This window comes from Pogona vitticeps, chromosome 5, assembly GCF_051106095.1.
Source record: "Pogona vitticeps strain Pit_001003342236 chromosome 5, PviZW2.1, whole genome shotgun sequence".
Taxonomy (NCBI): domain Eukaryota; kingdom Metazoa; phylum Chordata; class Lepidosauria; order Squamata; family Agamidae; genus Pogona; species Pogona vitticeps.
In genome coordinates, this window is record NC_135787.1 from 162,287,871 (window position 1) to 162,306,264 (window position 18,394).

The following is an 18,394-nucleotide window of genomic DNA, read 5'->3' on the forward strand; positions in this document are numbered from 1 at the left end:
TTTCTGTCCTAATCAAAACTAAAGAACCAGTTCTCTCTGACCTTTCCTCCTACATGAGCATGTGGGATTGACCTCTTACAAAGACAGTCATGGACTCAGACATGCAATAAGCTCATGGACTAACAACTCTAGTGGGCAGGATTTCACAATCAAATTAATTTTAAGTATGTTGTTCTTAACCACAGCATTTGTACTTCAGAGACATGTGTTCTATTCACCTTGTAAAGTGCAGGAACTATTTTCTACAAGAAACTTCTGCAAAATCTGTAGAAATTGACTTCGAAGAAGATCACAGATATAGACATCCTCATCTACTTTCAAAAAAGTCTTCAGTGTAATTAAGACTTTCTGAACCACTTCAGTAGTGCCAAAGCACAGCAGGTCCTGATATGAATGAAGCAGATCAGAACACAAATGAGGAAATTCTTCTGCTTTTCTGTAATATACTAACAAAATTGATCTGAGCACCTAATACCAAGCCAAGTTCTAAAACTGCTCATCACTATATAAGCTAGTAGAGTTTCATAGCAGTTCTTATTAAGTACGCTGTGTTCCTCATCTGTTTATCCTCAATTCTGTCCACTCTGGTTTTCCCTGAATTTAGGGTAAGGATCTGTTATCTTCAATGTTTAATAAACTATTTCTGCTAGATATAATAGTTTTATTACTACTTTCTAAATATGGCAGCTATGTTGACAGCCTTCAGTCAGCCTCTTTCAGAAAACTCATTTCCTACTGAATCGCATAGGCTTTAAAACAGTGATCTTGGGTAGCAAAAAACTGATTGCTAAATGTTATTGCTAGGGATAAAAAATAGTGTGAAAAACATTTCCCTGATTGTAAGTCTTGCTTCCCCCCCCTCCACATTCCCTCCACAAAATGGTAAAAAAAGGCAAGTATCTACAGTGGTGCCTCAACTTACGAATTTAATCCGTTCCAGAAGATGGACGTAACTCGAAATGGTTGTAAGTCGAAGCACCATTTCCCATAGGAATGCATTGGAACACGATTAATCCATTCCAGACAGGAAAAAAATTACAAAAAAACCCACACCCCACTGCAAGCCCCATCGGAACATGCCGAGGCCGGGCGGGAGGAACACACACACACACAAAACAAACAGAGCAAGCCCCATCGAAAAGCGCTGGGGCTGAAAAAAAAGCCAAAAAAACAACAACACAGCAAGCCCCATTGGAATGTGTTGGGGCTGAAAAGAAAAACACACAGAAAACAAATAGAGCAATGCACTGGGGCTGAAAACACACACACAGAGCAAGCCCCATCAGAACACGCTGGGGCTGGGGAAAAAATCACCAAAAAACCAAACAAACAGAGCAAGCCCCATCAGAAAGTGCTGGGGCTGAGAAAAAAAAAAACCACACTAAAACACACAAAAAAATCACAGCACAGAAACAGAACCTCCCCAGCCCAAACCCACTCTGCAAAACCCTGTATGTACTCACTCAGAAGCAGAAAGCAGCACCAGGCAGTCCAAAGCCTCCTCCAACGCACACTCTCTAACCGTTGGGGTGAAAGAGCTACAAAGAAGCAGCCTCTTCGGCGACCAACGGTTAGTAATTTAAATTCCCAGCCTTTTTGCCCACCTTTTTCCCGAGTTGTAACTCGAAGCTCCGGTCACAAGTAGAAGCAAAATTTTGCAGCCGGAGCTGGTCGTAACTCAAAATGTTAGTAAGTTGGGATGTTTGTCAGTCGAGGCACCACTCTATACATCTAAAACCAGTATAAAACCCAATCACATACCAGCAAGAGAAGTAAAGCATTAGGATTGCTCTTTAGCATACAAAGTAAACTTCTAAAATTGTTGGTAGGGTCAGAAAAGTCAGCAGCATCCTTTGTAACAGCATTTTCAGATTCAATTTGGCTGTAGTCTTCATAGAAAAACCAAAGTTGGAGGATACGGTGACCATATCTTCCCATAAGCTCAGGATAGTGTAAAAAGAATTTAAGAAGATGTGGATGATGGACATATACCAGGCTGAAATCAGCTATAGCATCCAGGAGCCTCCTTATTGTAGCAAGTGAAGCCTATATTTGGAGAGGAGAAAGGAGAAATCAGAAAAAAACAGCATAAAATCAAAATAACTCTCTAGGGACAAATACACTTCTAATATCTTTTTAAATGTAGGAATATGGCCAGATGATACCGGTGAAAGTCATCATTATCACTGTAATTTTAAATTGTTCAGGGCTCTATTCAGCTACACAAAAGGAATAATAGGAAAGCACATCAAGTAAACCACTCCAGGAATATGTAACAGTATTTTAATTAAATATACACAGTTCTATAAAGTTCTATCATACTAAACAAAAATCCATCTACAGTAAGTCCTTAAAAAAGATGAACCATTGTCTATTTTCACCCAATTCAAACATTTGTTTCCATACCACTTCTTTTCCCACATCATAAACATGCAGCTATTAGTAGTTTGTTACTGTGATTCAAATCTTCTCTTGAGCTCTTTTGTAACAATATCATGAAACCTTGAGATAAGGATACCAGAGCTTAAATTTTAATACTGTATTGTTAGAAAAATATAATACTTCTTCCACCTGTAGTGTTTCTATTGTTGATGGCTCTTGTCACTTCTATTTGTTATTTTGGCATGCTTTGTTTTAGTGTTTTTGACAGCTCTGCACTGTGCATGGTTTAAACCAGCACATGAAGACACATCTAATTGTTTTTCCTGGGAGCTTTCTCCTTACTAAAATGGGCAGCACCATACTATGCAAAACTAAACAGCACACTGTTCATTAGGGATTGGGACTTTGGGTTTAACCCAAATGGGAAAAACATGAAAGAGGTCCTTATTTTGGATTCTTTTGTTTAATGATGAAAGATAGCCTCTCAAACCGAAATAGTTCATTTTAAAGAAAGAGAAAGACATGAAAGCTTCAGATGCCTTCAAAATTGTTTCTTTCAATTGCTCTTTCCTTCACCTCTTGTCTGTCCCATAACCCAGGAACTGTTTAATCAAACAGCATCACGAGGGCTGCTGTCAGCAACCAATCAGAATGCACAGGATGAGAGAGAGGGAATTTTTAGTCATAGAATGACATTGGTTGTGGAACCTAGCACAGAATGTTCTTTTACTTCAGTCCTTGCTTGAGGATGGGATGTGTGTGCTGCTGAGCTACTTGGTGCCCTCCACCTTGATTGTTCTTTTCATCTGTAGCTACGGATATTTTTTGTCTGGATTAGATGGTTCCCTCTCCCTGCCATCATCTTTCCTTTCTTGCATCATTCTGTGACCTTCTGCTACCTGCTGGTAGTGGACTCAGAGAATACATTAAGTTGTAGCGGAAAGAGAAATCTCCCCAAATTCTAGCTGTCTGGGTCTGGCACAGTCCCCCCCCCCCGTGGTGTTTTCCATTTTAGATTGTCTTTTTAAAGTTGTGTTATTTATTAATTTGTTAATTGTGGGTTATCCTCACCACCTCTGCTTTTTCAAAGCAGTTTTTAAGGGTTCTTGAGGGTTTTTGAATTGATTCTCTTGCCTATTTTGTCCCTGCTTTTTTAGAGTAGTTTAAAAAGAGTTATTTACAGATTCTGGACAAGTGTCAGAGACAACCTGAATAGGGAAATCCAAAATGAAAGAATCTGAAAGATGCAGTCCCTTTCATGTTTAACAAATAGACCAGTATCCGAAAACTAATGAGGCACTCCCCCCCAAAAGAACCCAAAACAAATGAAATCCCAAAGTTTTCCCTTTGCACATCCCTAGTATTCATATAGTCCTATTCGCAAAAAAAGAAAAGTAGAAAAAAGAAGAAAATAATAATGGCTATTCCCACAAAGCTAGACTACTTTTTCAAAAGCAAGAATGAACTATTGTGCAACTGCACTCTTTCTTCACGATCAGCATAAAAGGAACAAAACTCTGACTTAACTGTTTCGAAAGGTCCATAACCATTAGAAATTAGATGGGTCCAATTTTAAAAGCTACTCCTAGAAACAGTGATCAAACCGGTGTTTACCAAGTCTAAAGCTTCTTCAGTCTTGTCCTGACAGCTTGCCAAAAGATACAAAACAGCTTTGCAGACATAAGGGGGTGGTGAGTCTCCTTGGCTCTGGACTGACAGAAGGAAGCTTCTTATAGCTGAGAATAGCTCTGTTTCTGGAACAAATCTAAGAACAAGGTTGTTGGGGTTTTTAATCAAGCTACAAGCTCGTACTGTACTTGATCTCAGCAACTATTTTTTCAGTGGAATAATAATTATGTGCTGTCAAGTCAATTCCAGCTCATGGTTATGTTCCCAGAGGTTTATAGGTACAATAAACTCAGAAAGTAAACTCAGAAGTGATTTACTGGTCACTCTATCTGGTACTGCTTCAGGACTGTTCAGCTTGGCCAGAGTTGCACAGATGTCAATGCATACAACCCATCAGCCACACATTCGCAGTCTAATCTTAGCAAGCTCCTCTCTTAGGGTCAGGGACTCCAAGCCACTGAGCTACACCAGTGGTCTAGCACCATGTTTTGTATTCATATCATTTCATTCATTCACCTGTCTTCTTGACTAAAAGCAAAGTAGAAAAGAAGCAGTAAGCTATACTGATGACTGCGTAGGATTTCATCTAAACAGAATGAATCCGGGGTTTCAGATAAGAGACTGAGGCTTTCCAGTACACTGACATTTAAGTCTGGTAGACTCCTCTGAAGAAGTTCAGATATTTCTTGTGCTAGGACAGAGAAGGACAATCAGGATATAGCAAAGAAACAAGGGAGCAAAAACACAAATAACATCCTGTTGACTGAAAATCCTATTGCCTGTTTCCTCCCTCCCCAAAAATATTAACAAAAATACTACCAGCTTCTCCTAAAGTATACTACTATTCCATGGTATCCCACAAGACAGCAGGGAACATAAACTTATTTCTTATTGTGATCTCAGCTCATCCAGAGGTTGAAAAATATGTCCATATAGAATGTGCAAGAAACACTGTTTTAAATATAAGTACTGTATTTTCAAATAATCAGCACATACTAATACCAAGATCCTATGTATCCCACCCAGTGACGCATCTGTTCTCAAATACATAGTGTATACTGCAGGTTGACAGAAACCATTTCCAAACCAAAATCACTATCAGACTTGCCATCTTGTGCAGAATTCATCTTCTCCAAGGATATATGCAGATTAAGACACAAGCTCTGGAGAAAGCTAGAACAAGCTTGATTCAAAGCAGAGTTACTGAGAAAATAATGAGAAAATAAGTAATGCAGTATGAAAAGCAGATACCACTTTAATGATCAAGGCATTCTCTGGTTTAATATTATACTACATATTCTATATGCTGTGAACCTGAAAAAATTAAGGTACTAATAACTGAACAATACAGCAGGCTTTTATTAGCATCTTCAGAACATTCTGCTGCTCTGTAAAAATTATAAGCATCTCATGCCATCAGAATTGAAGAAGCAAATAACAAAATGTCTTGGGACTTCTTGACATAAGTCAGGAAATAAATGTCAAAGAGAGCTGAACATATAATTTTGTTTTAGTACTACTTTTTAATACCTTTGTCTAGTGCAGAATTTGGCCTTCAATTCCATGTTCAGTCGAATAAAAGAAGATGTTGCTAGACAGAAGGATAACTTTGATTTAGAAAAATGCTTAAATTAAGACATTCAGTGGTACAGTTTGAGTAAATCTATAGGGTACTTAAGCAAATATCACAATTGCAAGAACAGTTATTATAATTTCAGTAAAGTACCACTACATCTCTAGGTTCTAGAAAAAAGTATTCATCTATTGATTTCTTTAGATTATTTTTATCCCACCTTTGTCCTTAAAAAGAATCCAAGGCAACTAACATAATTAAAAGGCAATGTTCAAAAGCTAAAAACAGAAAGTATAAAAATATTTAAAAAGAATCAAACACATTACAAATGATAGACAAAATCAACATTAGAAACAGATTCAAAGCAACATGGCATAACACTTCATTTAAAACCTCTCTCCAATAGCCAATCACTAAGGGAAAGGCTGTTTGAAGAGAAAGGTCTTCACCTGCTTGCAGAAAGAGAGCAAAGAGAACATGGCCACCTCCAAAACCTTGGCATCCAGGCTCAGAGACAAATCCTGCACATATTCTTAACCAATCTTTTAAACTGCACTAATGTGTGGTTTTGTATTTAGAATTTTCAGGAAATAGCTTTTAAATAACATGTCTTCAGATAACAAATTTAAACATTCATTACAATCAGCAACTTAACCTCCCTATTGGCATTGTAAGTCTACATTTTAAGTTATTCAAGTAACTATGCAGGATCATCTAAATTTAAGAAGTATTTGAGTGAAATGGAGCCATTTATTTCAAATTTAATATAAAAAATTATCTAGCAAATTGCATGCTCAAGGGAATTAAGCTTTTCCTGCTTGCATGACTATGTCTCACCACCAAATGTGGATGAAATATAATAGGATATAAAAATAGTCTTATATCCTACAAAATGAGAAAATTTAATTGCAGTCTTGCCTGTAGCTTATAACAGAAAAGAAGGAGATGTGGTGCTAGAAGCCACCAGTCAGGAAACACCCTACATAAAGAATACCTGCATTTTGAGAGGAGAATGAGATCTATGGAAACCCATCTGCTCTGAAAGACATTTAGCCATTGTTGTGATTCTTACTGAACTACCTGTCTTATTATTTGGTGGCCAATATCCTGTTATGTAAATCCACCTGCTCAATGAGAGTCATGATACTGGCAGCAGAATATTGCTGTTAATTAATGAGTTCTCTTTTTTTAGTTTCATAGTAGAAATGACAAAATTAAAGTCATATGTACCCCCAAAATCGAAAAAGGAACTCTTTAAGTGGCATGCTGCTGCCAGTGATGTCATTTTCATTGTGCAGTGGAGCTGCACAACAGAATACTGGGCACTGAAAACAAATTCTACATCTTTGTTGTAGAAATATACATACATATGACATAAGCAGAGATAATATTCTGTTCTGGTTCTCCTCACCCAGCTTAATGGAGAATCTCTTACAAGCATCTGGCAGCACACTAAATAAGATACTGAGGGTCGAGATGAACACTTCCATAAGAGCTGGGCGGATGGCCCTTTCCGAATATTTCTGCGGGAAGAAGAAACAGACATATTTTTCCCTGTTCTGGAAAGAAAGAAAAATATGCAACTCAGAAAAGAAATGAAAAATCATTTAAATAGGCTTAACAAGCCAAAAGGTATAATTGAATTACAAGATCTTGTCCTAAACTTGGTAACAAGAATGCAGTCATACAGTAAATTTTTCCAACAACCATAAACTAAAATTTTAATGCACCCCATTATTGGGGCAGGGAATCCTATGAAATAACAGGGCAGCTTTGCTATCACTAATTGAACATTGACATGGTTTCTTATATATGAACAAAAATTGCTGAGACACAATAAACATGTGATTTTCCTATAAAGGTAAGTGACCCGTCCAATTAAATGTGTAATGAAACATACCATGACTATGGGGATGCAAAAAGAGTCAGACAACCTTAGTAGAAATTCAGAAAATCTTCTCAGTGTATTTTTGTCCTCTGAGTTTGGAGCTGTGAAGGCATTCTCCTGAGCCAGAGGTTCTTTTTGGAGTTCTACAGCTAACCTTAAAAAAAAAAAACAGCAAGTTTAGTGCTAGATCATCTTATCACTACATTGATGTATCAGTTTTGCGCTCAGTCACCTTGTTACAGTAGATCACTTAGCCACAGGCAAAAAAATCTGATGTGAAATAGAAACAATTCCAATAAACTGCAGTACCCTTCTATGGTATTTGTGTATGTGTTTGAAAGTTATGAAGAACTTGAGAAAACTGCCCTTTTTTCCTAATGCTGTGTAACAATTTAAGCAGTCCATTGACTTTATAAAGAACCATATAAAAAAGAGCTAGGTATTAGCAGAGGGCAGGATCAAAGGAAGAGAAGCTGTGGTGTAGATCAAACTGCATATGACTGAGGGGCCAGTGTGGACATTGGCACTGAAACAATCCACAGTTTCTGTGTGGTTACCTACCTGAACAGAAGTGTAAAACAGACTGCAAATCAAGCCACAGCGAAGTCAAATCATGCCAATTTGGCTTGCCGATGTAGCTGCAGTCAAAGCTCATTGAGTGGCTTTGAATAAGTTACTGGAGACCAGCTTTTAAAATCTGCTTGCTATATAAGCAGATAAACTATACTGTTCCTAATCAAGGCACGGTGCTTTCAGCTAAGGTTGTACATATGTACAACTGTACATATGTAGAATCTTCCACATAGTCAGGTATCCTAATCAGGTGCATAGTTACATGCCAACAGGGTTCCATTTACATTTCTCCTGAACATGCAGAGACCAGTGCTAGATCCCCTGGGCATATTTCTTCCTCCTCTTCTATGCATTCACTAAATGCACACTGAAGAATACAGTTTGAATATATGAACAGGACTCAAATCTCTCAGCCCAGCCTTATTAAAGACAATGAAAGATTTGATATCCTGCTTTGTGTTTCTGGGCCGAAGGAGGGATAAAAGTATAGGAAAGCAAGCAATGATACATTCTGAATCAGCAGTGTTGGAATTAGCTAGAAAAAGTGGTGTGTGTTTTTCTCAGCACTATGTAACCAGACATACATGACTCAGACACCACATGATGATGCTTTTAGGATATACGTACCTAAAAACAATCCAGTGTGAAGAACTACTGTGACAACTGGATATAGAAACAATAAAGTAGGGAACTCTAGTTCATTCTCCTTTAGCCATATGCTCAGGTATAAATACAAGATTAGCATGAACAAATTCAAAGGAATGGGAGAAGACTGTCTGTGAATCTTTCTTAAGTGCTCCTAAGGACGAATAAGGCTGAACAAAATTCTTCCTCACCTGCAAGCATTCTTGAAGCTTTCTAAAGCACTCTGCAGGAACTGCCCCTGCTGTGAAATTGCTTTGTTCTGATGTTTGCCCCCTGAGTGACCCTGTGATAAGGAGTTGAAGAAAAAAAGGCTATGAAGAATCTATTTCAGGCCAGAAGAATCTTGCATTTAGAATAACAATTCCATGCACAAAATATTCATTTTGTTATTCCTGTGATCATCTGAATTAACTTATGCTACTCATCCCTTTTTTGCCATCATTCACAACAAATCAGTTGTCATTCTTGTTCAAGAGGAATTCAAGCCAACTTCCTTCCATATTATTTTTTAAAATACCAAAATTGAGACAGGTTGATAATTCCCCAGGGTCTGTAGTACATTGTACTGTCAAGGTGTGAAATTCTGTGTGTACAGAGTGCAAAAACAACTACGGGGTATAGAAAAGGCAGCCCTGAAAATATACGTTGTGTCTGAAAAATGAAGCTTGAACTGCAGTTTATTAAAAGTCACTGTGAAAAAATCAGCTCATCCTCTCCAGCTCAGCTTGAGAACAAGGCCATTATATGTAAACACTGGCTTGCAAAAGAATTTCCTTCATAGCTGAAAGTTCAGCATGGAAATAAAACAAAAGAGAAATGAAAGCATACTAAAATAAGTAGAACATATTTATGTTGTAAGGTGTTAAGATGACCAGAGATGGCATTTGCAGGACCTATAACTTGCACCCTCTGTGACTACAGTACCTTGGTGTGCCAGGTCTTTTATGTTAGAGGCCTTTATTCCTCCAGGCTGTGCAAATTTTAATCAGATCAATGATATTTATCATCATAGTGGCAGCCTACTAGATTCTGAGATACAAGCCACTGTAGTGCAACAACAACAGAGATTTATATTTAAAATTTTTCCTTAGTCCATCAGACCCCTACAACTTGCAGGCCCTGGAAAATATATTCTTTTCCATTGGAAGGGAAAGTTAAACATCTTAAAAAATCATAAATACAAGAAGATACCATAGAAGACAGAGACAAAAAAAAAAATAAAAAAAAAATCACGAGGAGCAAAGGATGGCAGGAGAGTTCCATAAGAGGGAAGAAAACTCTGCTGGGGATGCGGTTCAAAAATTTGACTGTCTAACAATGTGATTGTAAGTGTTTATGCTCTAGTCTTTTAATTACATAGTTTGTTAAGACACTTACCTAGATGTGACTTGAGAGGTTTTTTTTAATAACTTAAGAGAGTATGCCTTTGAAATACTTTATTATTAAATAATTGTAACACTTTAATTATCATCTTTTAATTCCATTCTTAAGCACCATATGCATTTTTATTAGAGCATTTTAAAAGTTTTTTTAAGAGTAGCTACTTATATTTTCCATTTAGCTCATTAAGTTTTCATAGTTATGTTCCTAAAACATTGTTTGAAGGAACACAATAAGTTTTTTTATTAAGTTTTTTGCATATTTAATAGACAATTCAATAGATAAAATGAATATAATACAATTATATCTGCATGTGCTTGTTCAATAAAAAGAAAAGTAGAGGTTTTCCTGGACATTTATCTATCTTGCACAGGGCAAAGAAGTTAAAGAATATTTAGAAGGAAGGAGTAAAATGTACATGATGCAAACATTCCTCTGGACCATACTAGACAGTAATGTTGCCACATTATGTAACAAAGCTCAATTGCCTTGTAGACCCCTTCCAACTCAATTATTCTATAATTCTTTGAACACAAGGAAAGAGATATAGATTCTTTCAGATATTAGATTCTTCGTCTTTTAAGATCAATGCACACTGATGCCTTGATTCTAGAAATGTACAGCTCATACCCCTGACATATTGATGTAATGTCACAGCAACACCCACATATAGTCATATTTCATGAAGTTGCAGCATAGCTGTTTGTACAGCCTGTTCTAAGCACATATGTCCTGTTGTATTAAGTTTGCAATGTTATATATATCTACTGATGAGTGTCACTGAACTTAGTAGAACTTTAAAGCAAACATGCACAGGATATGGCTACATACCATCAAAATATACTGTAAAGTAAAAAAGGTGTACACGTAAGACCGTATCTTGTTTCTTTAGGCATTGCAGCTGGAGATTTTCCTGGGAAGGCTTTTTCAGATTAATTTTCCCTCAAATTCTCCACAAAAATTCACTGGGAGAACCTGATCCATATTTTCCTGTCTTGCTGTACTCTTGAAGCAGCTAATAACTAATACATACTCTTTTTAATCTGCCCACCCCCTTATAAACACCTTGCAACTGAATTCACAAAATATTTGGATTTGATTCAGATTACTTCAATATAATTTCCACTGAATATAAGAGAGCAACTAGACAGTTGACCCACTGTTTGTGCTACGTTTCTCACTGTTCCTTTATATATTTATTCTGTCAACTAGACAACATTAATTATTAGTGGACTCAATCTTTTGGCATAAATTTGTGGTTTATTTTGTTCAGAGAGCATGCTTTTTGTAGTATTTCCTGTTCCATTATTTTGTCTTGCTTTTGGCTTGTGCGATCAACCTATATCAGTTCTTTTGGGCGGTTTACGGGGCATGTCTAAGACTGCAGTCACAGCAGCAAAATGTTTCTGAATTACTCCTCGTGAATTTCAACCCATTTTTGGGGGTTCAGACAACACAATGCCATTAATTATTTTGTTCCACCTCCATGCAATCTCTGTTTTGTGGAAAGATTTCTGCATACAAAAGTGAGTAATATAGTGGACCATTCGGTCCTAAATAAAAATATAAAGAAAGTCCTCTAGAAAAGTGGAAAGAGGCAAGGACTCAACTACCTCAACACATTTGCAAATACGGCAGCCTTTTCAACAGAAGAGACTGCTTGAATCCCACCATTCATGGAAAAAGAAAAAGTCACATATATGCCTGACCACTACCCTCCAATCAAAACAAAAAAGAAACAGTATGTGACTAACCATGAGCCACCTATTAAAAGATGGCAGGGGGAGATCATTACACCGCATCAGCACACCTTCAACCAGCTTCTGTAGTTCTCCATATGGTATTGGTGGAAAGTTCACATGGTCCTTTCTGCCGTGAAAAGAGCAAGAAAGGATAGTACATTTGGAAGAAACCATTAAGTAGCTGCAAACAACTTGGATGTGGCATGCAATTAGCCATTCTTGATGTTCAACAACAACAAAAAAACCTGCCATCGGTATGAAAACGATAGGGACATGGTACCATTTCAGCAAGAAAAAATGTTGGTGCCGACTGCTGAATGCTCCATGAATCTACCATTTCCTTAATGTTCTAGAAGGATCAATATGTATTACTTACATAGATGGGGTCAACTGATATGGATAAATTGGTGTGAGATCAAAGTTTACAAGACTATGCTTCAGAATACCCTTTTTTGGGGGGGGTGAAGGTGTACTGCAGAAAGAGACTAGCTGGAGCTACACAGTAGAATGGAAAAAAATCTTTGGTTTAGCTTGTAGGCACCATAGCTATTCCCTGTTGGAAATCAAAGAGGAAGTTTGTCTTATGATATTAGGGGGGAACACATACATTGCTGCTGTGCTCACGAGGTCTCAAGCAAGCTATGGGATAGTGGGGATCAGGGATATTTGTCTGTGTTGAATATAGAGACAAAATGCTGAAAGTAAGATAAATACAGACATAAGATCAAAGCAAAGGGCACTAGAATTATGTATCTGTATAATCCAAGTATATTAAAGCTCTCTAGATCTTCCACATACGTCAGGATTGCAGTCACAGCTTTCACAGCTTCAGCTGCTACTTCAAGGACAGGAGAATTTACAGCTTCCATAAGAACATCAGTGGCATCTTTAAATATTGCATTATTTGCAAATAATTTGATTTCTGTTGGCTGCCTGAAAAGATGAAACATTTAAAATATTAAAAACAGCCTCCAACAGAACTCTTCATTGGCATTCCAAACTTATGGAAGTTTCAAAGTAAGTAAAAAAATAAAAATTCAGTGAATATGCTGCCATTTCAAAGTTATTACAGTTTAGCTTGGAAGCTTCAAGTGACATTATTAATAACAATTTGGTTTTGAGAAACTAACTGAAGTATGTCACACATGGGCATCATAAAAGCTTTCCCTGCAAAACATATGCCGAACCATATGCCTGTTGATTTCATTAAGTATTGCTGCAGTTTGGATTAGAAGTCAGATGAATGTATTCCTAATCTGTAGTCATTAGAAATCAAATGGATGTATTCCTAATCTATAGTACCTACAATAATTTCCCTTAGTGGGCATAAAAAAGGTGCATGTATTTATAAAGTTTCTGTGTGTGTATTTTGGGGTGCATGTGTTGTACAGTACATATAATATGGTTCCCCAACACTTATATGCATAGTAACATCATTCAGTTCATGTCAAGCAAATCCGTGAAACAGCCCCTAAGCCTCTAAATGAATATTTGAGGCACTGCATACCATGTATAACAGTTGTATAACAGTTTGGTATCAACTACTACAGCATATTTTTAATAAAGGAGAGAAAAATCTCCCACACTACCAACAAAAAAACACAAGAGTTTAGAAGTACTGTACCATGTGTGCTTATTTGGTTACGTGACCAAGACTAATGTCAAAGAATCCGAGTCCTACAATAAGACTTTACCAGAGTAATATACAGTAGCGATATTATGATACAGTATACTGCTCATTACATCTTGAGAATAAGATTAATGGTAACTTCTCTGTTTAGGCTCCTGCTCTAACTGCTTCATAGATTAAAAGCAGTGAGAAACACTAAATGTAGAGCTGGCCTCTTCAGCATCCCAAAAGATCCAAGAGTAGCATTTAAATGCCTGTATAAAGTGTTTCTACAAACTGACCACCACTTTCACAACCTGGAAAGCAAAAGCAAGCATGCTGCAGGTTTATCACAAAAACAATGTGCTGGAATAAAATGCATCATTTGTACATATCTTTTCTACTAAAAACTTTACCCACACACTAATTACATCTTCAGTCAAAGTTGTTTCGTCTCCTTTAACTCTCTCAAATAAAGGTGAAGTAAGAAACTAGAAATCTGAAATCTTACCTTTTCAAAATTTCAGTGAAAAGCAAAAGTCCCTGCTTTTGCAATTCCAGATTATTAAGAAGCAAGATTTCTTTCAGGCTTCTTAAAATAGGTTCAATGCCTAGAATAAAGTTTTTAAAAAGGAGCATGAAAATCTACAAAGGAGGATCTTAACGTGAGTAGCAAGCATGCATTTCTGGTGGTGGCTGCAGGGCGATCACTAGGAAGAAGGGGGAACTTATATACATACAGTAGAGCCTGCTCCTGACAACAAGAACAAACATAGTTGCCTGAGCCCTATGGAGGGGGGAAAGTACTTTTTAAATGCTCCAAAAGAACAATAAAACAGAAATAATGAGTCACAGAGAACCCTTGAATGTGAAAATAGTATCTGTAATTATTCTGAACACTTTGGGCAGCAACAGGCTGAAAAGCAGAGAGCTTTAAAAGACTACTAGAGCTCTGAAGAATAACATTACAGTGGTGCCTCGCAAGACAATTGCTTTGCGGGACGATTAATCCGCAGCTGTTGCACTTCGCAAGACAATTTTTCCTATGGACAATTTTCACAAAACCATGTTTGGGTCTATGCTTCACAAGATAATTTTTTTAAAGAGACACTTTTTTGCAGATGATGTTTTTAACAGCTGGGTCTGTGACTCGCAAGACAAATGTTTTTCTATGACATTTATAAAGTTTTTTATTTGACTTTGTTCTGACTTTTTTGCCCATAGGAATGCATTAATTAGATCTCAATGCATTTCTATGGGAAAACACGTTTCGCAAGACGTTTTTTTCCGCAAGAGAACGATTTCCCCCCATTGGAACGCATTAATTAGATTTCAATGCATTCCTATGGGTAACCGCGTTTTGCAAGATGATGCTTTCACAAGATGATGTTTTTCGCTGAATGAATTAACATCGTCTTGTGAGGCACCACTGTACTATGGTTGGGAAAGGAAAAGTAGTATTCCAAAGATTAATACTTCCAAGTTGCATATAGCATCAATACCTCTTTACACAGCTCTACCATTCCAGCATACAAAAGACCAGAAATCAAATTATGATTGCTTATACAATAAAGTCCCAGGTGTTGCTGAGGTACTGCTCAGTATGGTTATACCAATGCTAGCTGCTATACAAATATTATCGAGCAAAATTTATCCCCATGGCAAAAATATCTCTGGATAGTTTGTCTGTTCTCATCTAGTAAAGATCCTGTGCATTTTATTAAAAAGTTCCTCGATGTGAGATGTGCCCTGTTTATTTATTTCTCCTCAGCGCAACTGGAACTTAATGAATTCCACTTAGTCAAGCTTCTGTTCTCCATGAGGAAGCTTTCATCACTGGCTACTTTTTGCTATCTCATTTTCTTTTGAAGAGAGAGCTATTTTGCTATAATATTAACAGAATTCAAACAATGAAAGGAAAACAATTACTAAGCTACCCAATGCTATAGGGGAGGGCAGCAGAATGATGGGACAGTGATTGAGATATCATCAATTATCTGCCTCTGCTAAACAGGATTTAATAAATTCAATAAAGCCTTTTGCTTAGAGGCACCAGGACCTCCAAAGCAATAGCAACAAACTTGAGTCCCCAGACGTTGCTGGGCTTCAGCTTCCAGAAGCTCCAGTCACAGTGGCCAATGGCAGGGATTCTCATAGTTATACTCCGATATCACCTGGAACCCAAAGTTTTGGAACAGCTGCATTAAGGCCTCAACAGCAGTTTCCTTGTTCTGCAGGTACCACAAATCAGGACTACAAAAATACAGGAAGGCAATAGAAGAGACATTGGAATCCAATGATTTGGCAACAACATCATATGATTTCCCAGAATTCCTCCCATTTCTGTTGGTGTTTTCTGATAAAACAGTTGTTAGTACTATCAGTCAAAAGACAATGTGCACATAATTGGCACTGGTAAAACAGATTTTTTTCTGGAAAGGAATAGATGAAAATATAATCAAATAGCAAATATTGAAATAGAATTAATTTCAGTTATATGATTAAAATATAATTAACATTAAAACTCTTTAAAATCAATTAAAATATTGTTACTAATCTAACTTAAAATGGGAACCAGCACAGAGAAAATTGAGGTTCTTCATTGTGAAAGGCCTACGTAAATAAAAGGTTGTTCCTTTACTACTGGAAAGAGGAGAAAAAGAGCAAACCTAGCATATCTTGATAAGGAGCTCCATTAACAACAACAACAACAACAGTAATAGTAATAATACAATAAAGTGAGTGAGGTAAGCCAAAAGCACAATAAAAGCTTTTACTGGAAGCAGCCTCTGTAAAATGTGAGCTTAAAAGAATGGCAGTGTCGGAGAAAGGAATTAATGTGAAAGAAGTAAATGATGCAACATCAATTCTGTCATGCTATAGCAAGCAGAGAGATTTACCATAGACAGTGTGGCACTTGGAAAAGAAAAGCTGTTCCTCCGTCAGAAGCAGCAAGCAACAATAAATTGACCAGATGAGAATTTCACTCATGCAGAAGAGACATTCAAACAGGAACTCTGCAAGCAAGAACAAAAATAAATCCATCGTAGTATCACCTGAGCCCAAGAGAAGTGCTTCCAGAAGGAGAAAATAAATAAATAAAAACACAAAGGTGTAGGTTTTAATTTAAAACGCTGCAACATATCCTGGAAACTATCAAACTCGGCAGTTTGCCTTGAGCAGCTCTATAAAATTCAAAATAGAAGTTTCTACTCTCGGTACATGATATATATAATATAGATGCGTTGGGGATGAGAATTGAAAGCTTATGACAGAAACAAATCTAAATAAATGAGGTGAGAGACAGAGGGAAGTACCCAGTGGATACTCTTGGTAGAAATCCCAAAGAAGGCTTGAACAGATGGCTTCTGTCAAGCTATAGAAAGCTGTTTGTCTGGTCTTCAGCACCAAAATGTGCAAAAGAGCACAACACTGGTCACTTAGCATGAGGGTCTGGGTTGTAATTTTTCTTTTCCAAAGGAGGCAATGACTAAATGCTTCACCCAGGAGAAGCAGAGTTCACAAGACCAGAATTCTTTTGGTGCTGATGATCTATAAGATAATTGGGAAAGATTCAGAAGAGGGCGTCCAAAATCACCAGACTACTACCCTATGGAGAAAGACTAAAAGTCTAGGGCTGTTAGCATAAGAAAAAGGATGTGATAAAGATGTAAAAAACAATCCATAATGTGGAGACAGTAGACAGGGAGAAGTTTTTCTACCTCTCTCATGATGCCAGACCTGTGGCCGTGCACTAGAATTAGATTATTCAAAAGTCCCAAAAGCAAATGCTTCTTCACATAGTACAGTTATGTGTGTATCTGTCACGGGCTGGCTGTGTTTGTCGCAGAAAAATCAACAATCTTGTGGCACTCCAAGACTAACCCCAGGAATCCTTTTGCAGCTTTATGCTAGCTAAAGGTAATGGCATAAACTGCAGTGGCAAGCTGCCATTAATTAACAAGCTGTCTTTTACATTAGCACTCACATGCCAGTTATATAATTTGGCACATGGATAGGAGTATACATGGCATGGAATTCAGGCCATTTTATCACATGAATGAGAACTTATGAAAAATCACACTTGCTTTTAAAGAGCACCATACCATCACTGAACATGCCTTGGTGGAGAAACTAAAGTACCGTAACTGTAAAATCAACTATTTATCAAGTGAACCCTAGAGTTTCAGAGTAAAAAGATGGGTAAGACTCCTCAAAGAATACATTTGTGCCCCGCTGGATGATTACCTCGTTTAACGACGAACCCGCTTAACACTGAAGTTTTTGCGGTCGCAAAAGCGATTGCAAAAAGATGTTTAGATTGGGTTTTTTCATTTAACGTTGATCGGTTCCGTTTCGGGAACCGATTTTTCGCTTTATGACAATCAGCAAACAGCTGATCGTCAGGCTTCAAAATGGCCACCAGCTTTCAAAATGGCGCCCCGCTGTTTTCTAGGACGGATTCCTCACTATACAGGCACCAAAAATGGATACCGTATGGAGGATCTTCACTGGACAAGCAGGTATTCAGCCCATTGGAACGCATTAACCGGGTTTTAATGCGTTTCAGTGGGTTTATTTATATCGTTTGACAATGCTTTCGCTCTACAGCGATTTCGCTGGAATGAATTAACATCATCAAGCGAGGCACCACTGTATCAGGAATATGTATGTTGTTAGAAAAAATGCACTCAAATACCATGAGAAATTGAAAAGTTATACATCAATCATCCAATACAAGACATTAAAGTAAGAACCAGTTCTAAAGGCAAATGATTATGATCCTTGGACAAATGAAATAACACATATCTAACCATATTAAGATGACTTACACCACCCATTCTAAGAGGTATTTCAACTGCCATGTGCCTTTCTAGTACTGGATTAACATAGTGTATCTGAAACAATACAGTACTAATAATAGAATTCCATTATTTATATCACAATACTTACAGCACATATGTTGGCAAGAA

The 18,394-nt window shown here is 37.3% G+C and overlaps 1 protein-coding gene across 2 annotated transcripts in view; it reads right to left on the bottom strand.

Moving 5' to 3' along the window:
- The window catches only part of MEI1 (meiotic double-stranded break formation protein 1), a 49,855-nt gene that overhangs the window by 16,525 nt on the left and 14,936 nt on the right, over positions 1-18,394 (bottom strand). For both annotated transcript variants that reach the window (XM_020787839.3, XM_073000157.2), the window contains 13 exons: positions 16,322-16,438; positions 13,933-14,032; positions 12,611-12,745; positions 11,825-11,939; positions 8,882-8,973; positions 7,485-7,626; positions 6,996-7,107; positions 5,542-5,602; positions 5,120-5,214; positions 4,528-4,702; positions 3,997-4,147; positions 1,762-2,046; positions 219-384 (listed from right to left, as the gene is read on the bottom strand). In XM_020787839.3, the coding sequence (XP_020643498.3) occupies positions 219-384; positions 1,762-2,046; positions 3,997-4,147; positions 4,528-4,702; positions 5,120-5,214; positions 5,542-5,602; positions 6,996-7,107; positions 7,485-7,626; positions 8,882-8,973; positions 11,825-11,939; positions 12,611-12,745; positions 13,933-14,032; positions 16,322-16,438 (1,746 nt within the window). The remainder of the gene's footprint in view (positions 1-218; positions 385-1,761; positions 2,047-3,996; positions 4,148-4,527; positions 4,703-5,119; positions 5,215-5,541; positions 5,603-6,995; positions 7,108-7,484; positions 7,627-8,881; positions 8,974-11,824; positions 11,940-12,610; positions 12,746-13,932; positions 14,033-16,321; positions 16,439-18,394) is intronic.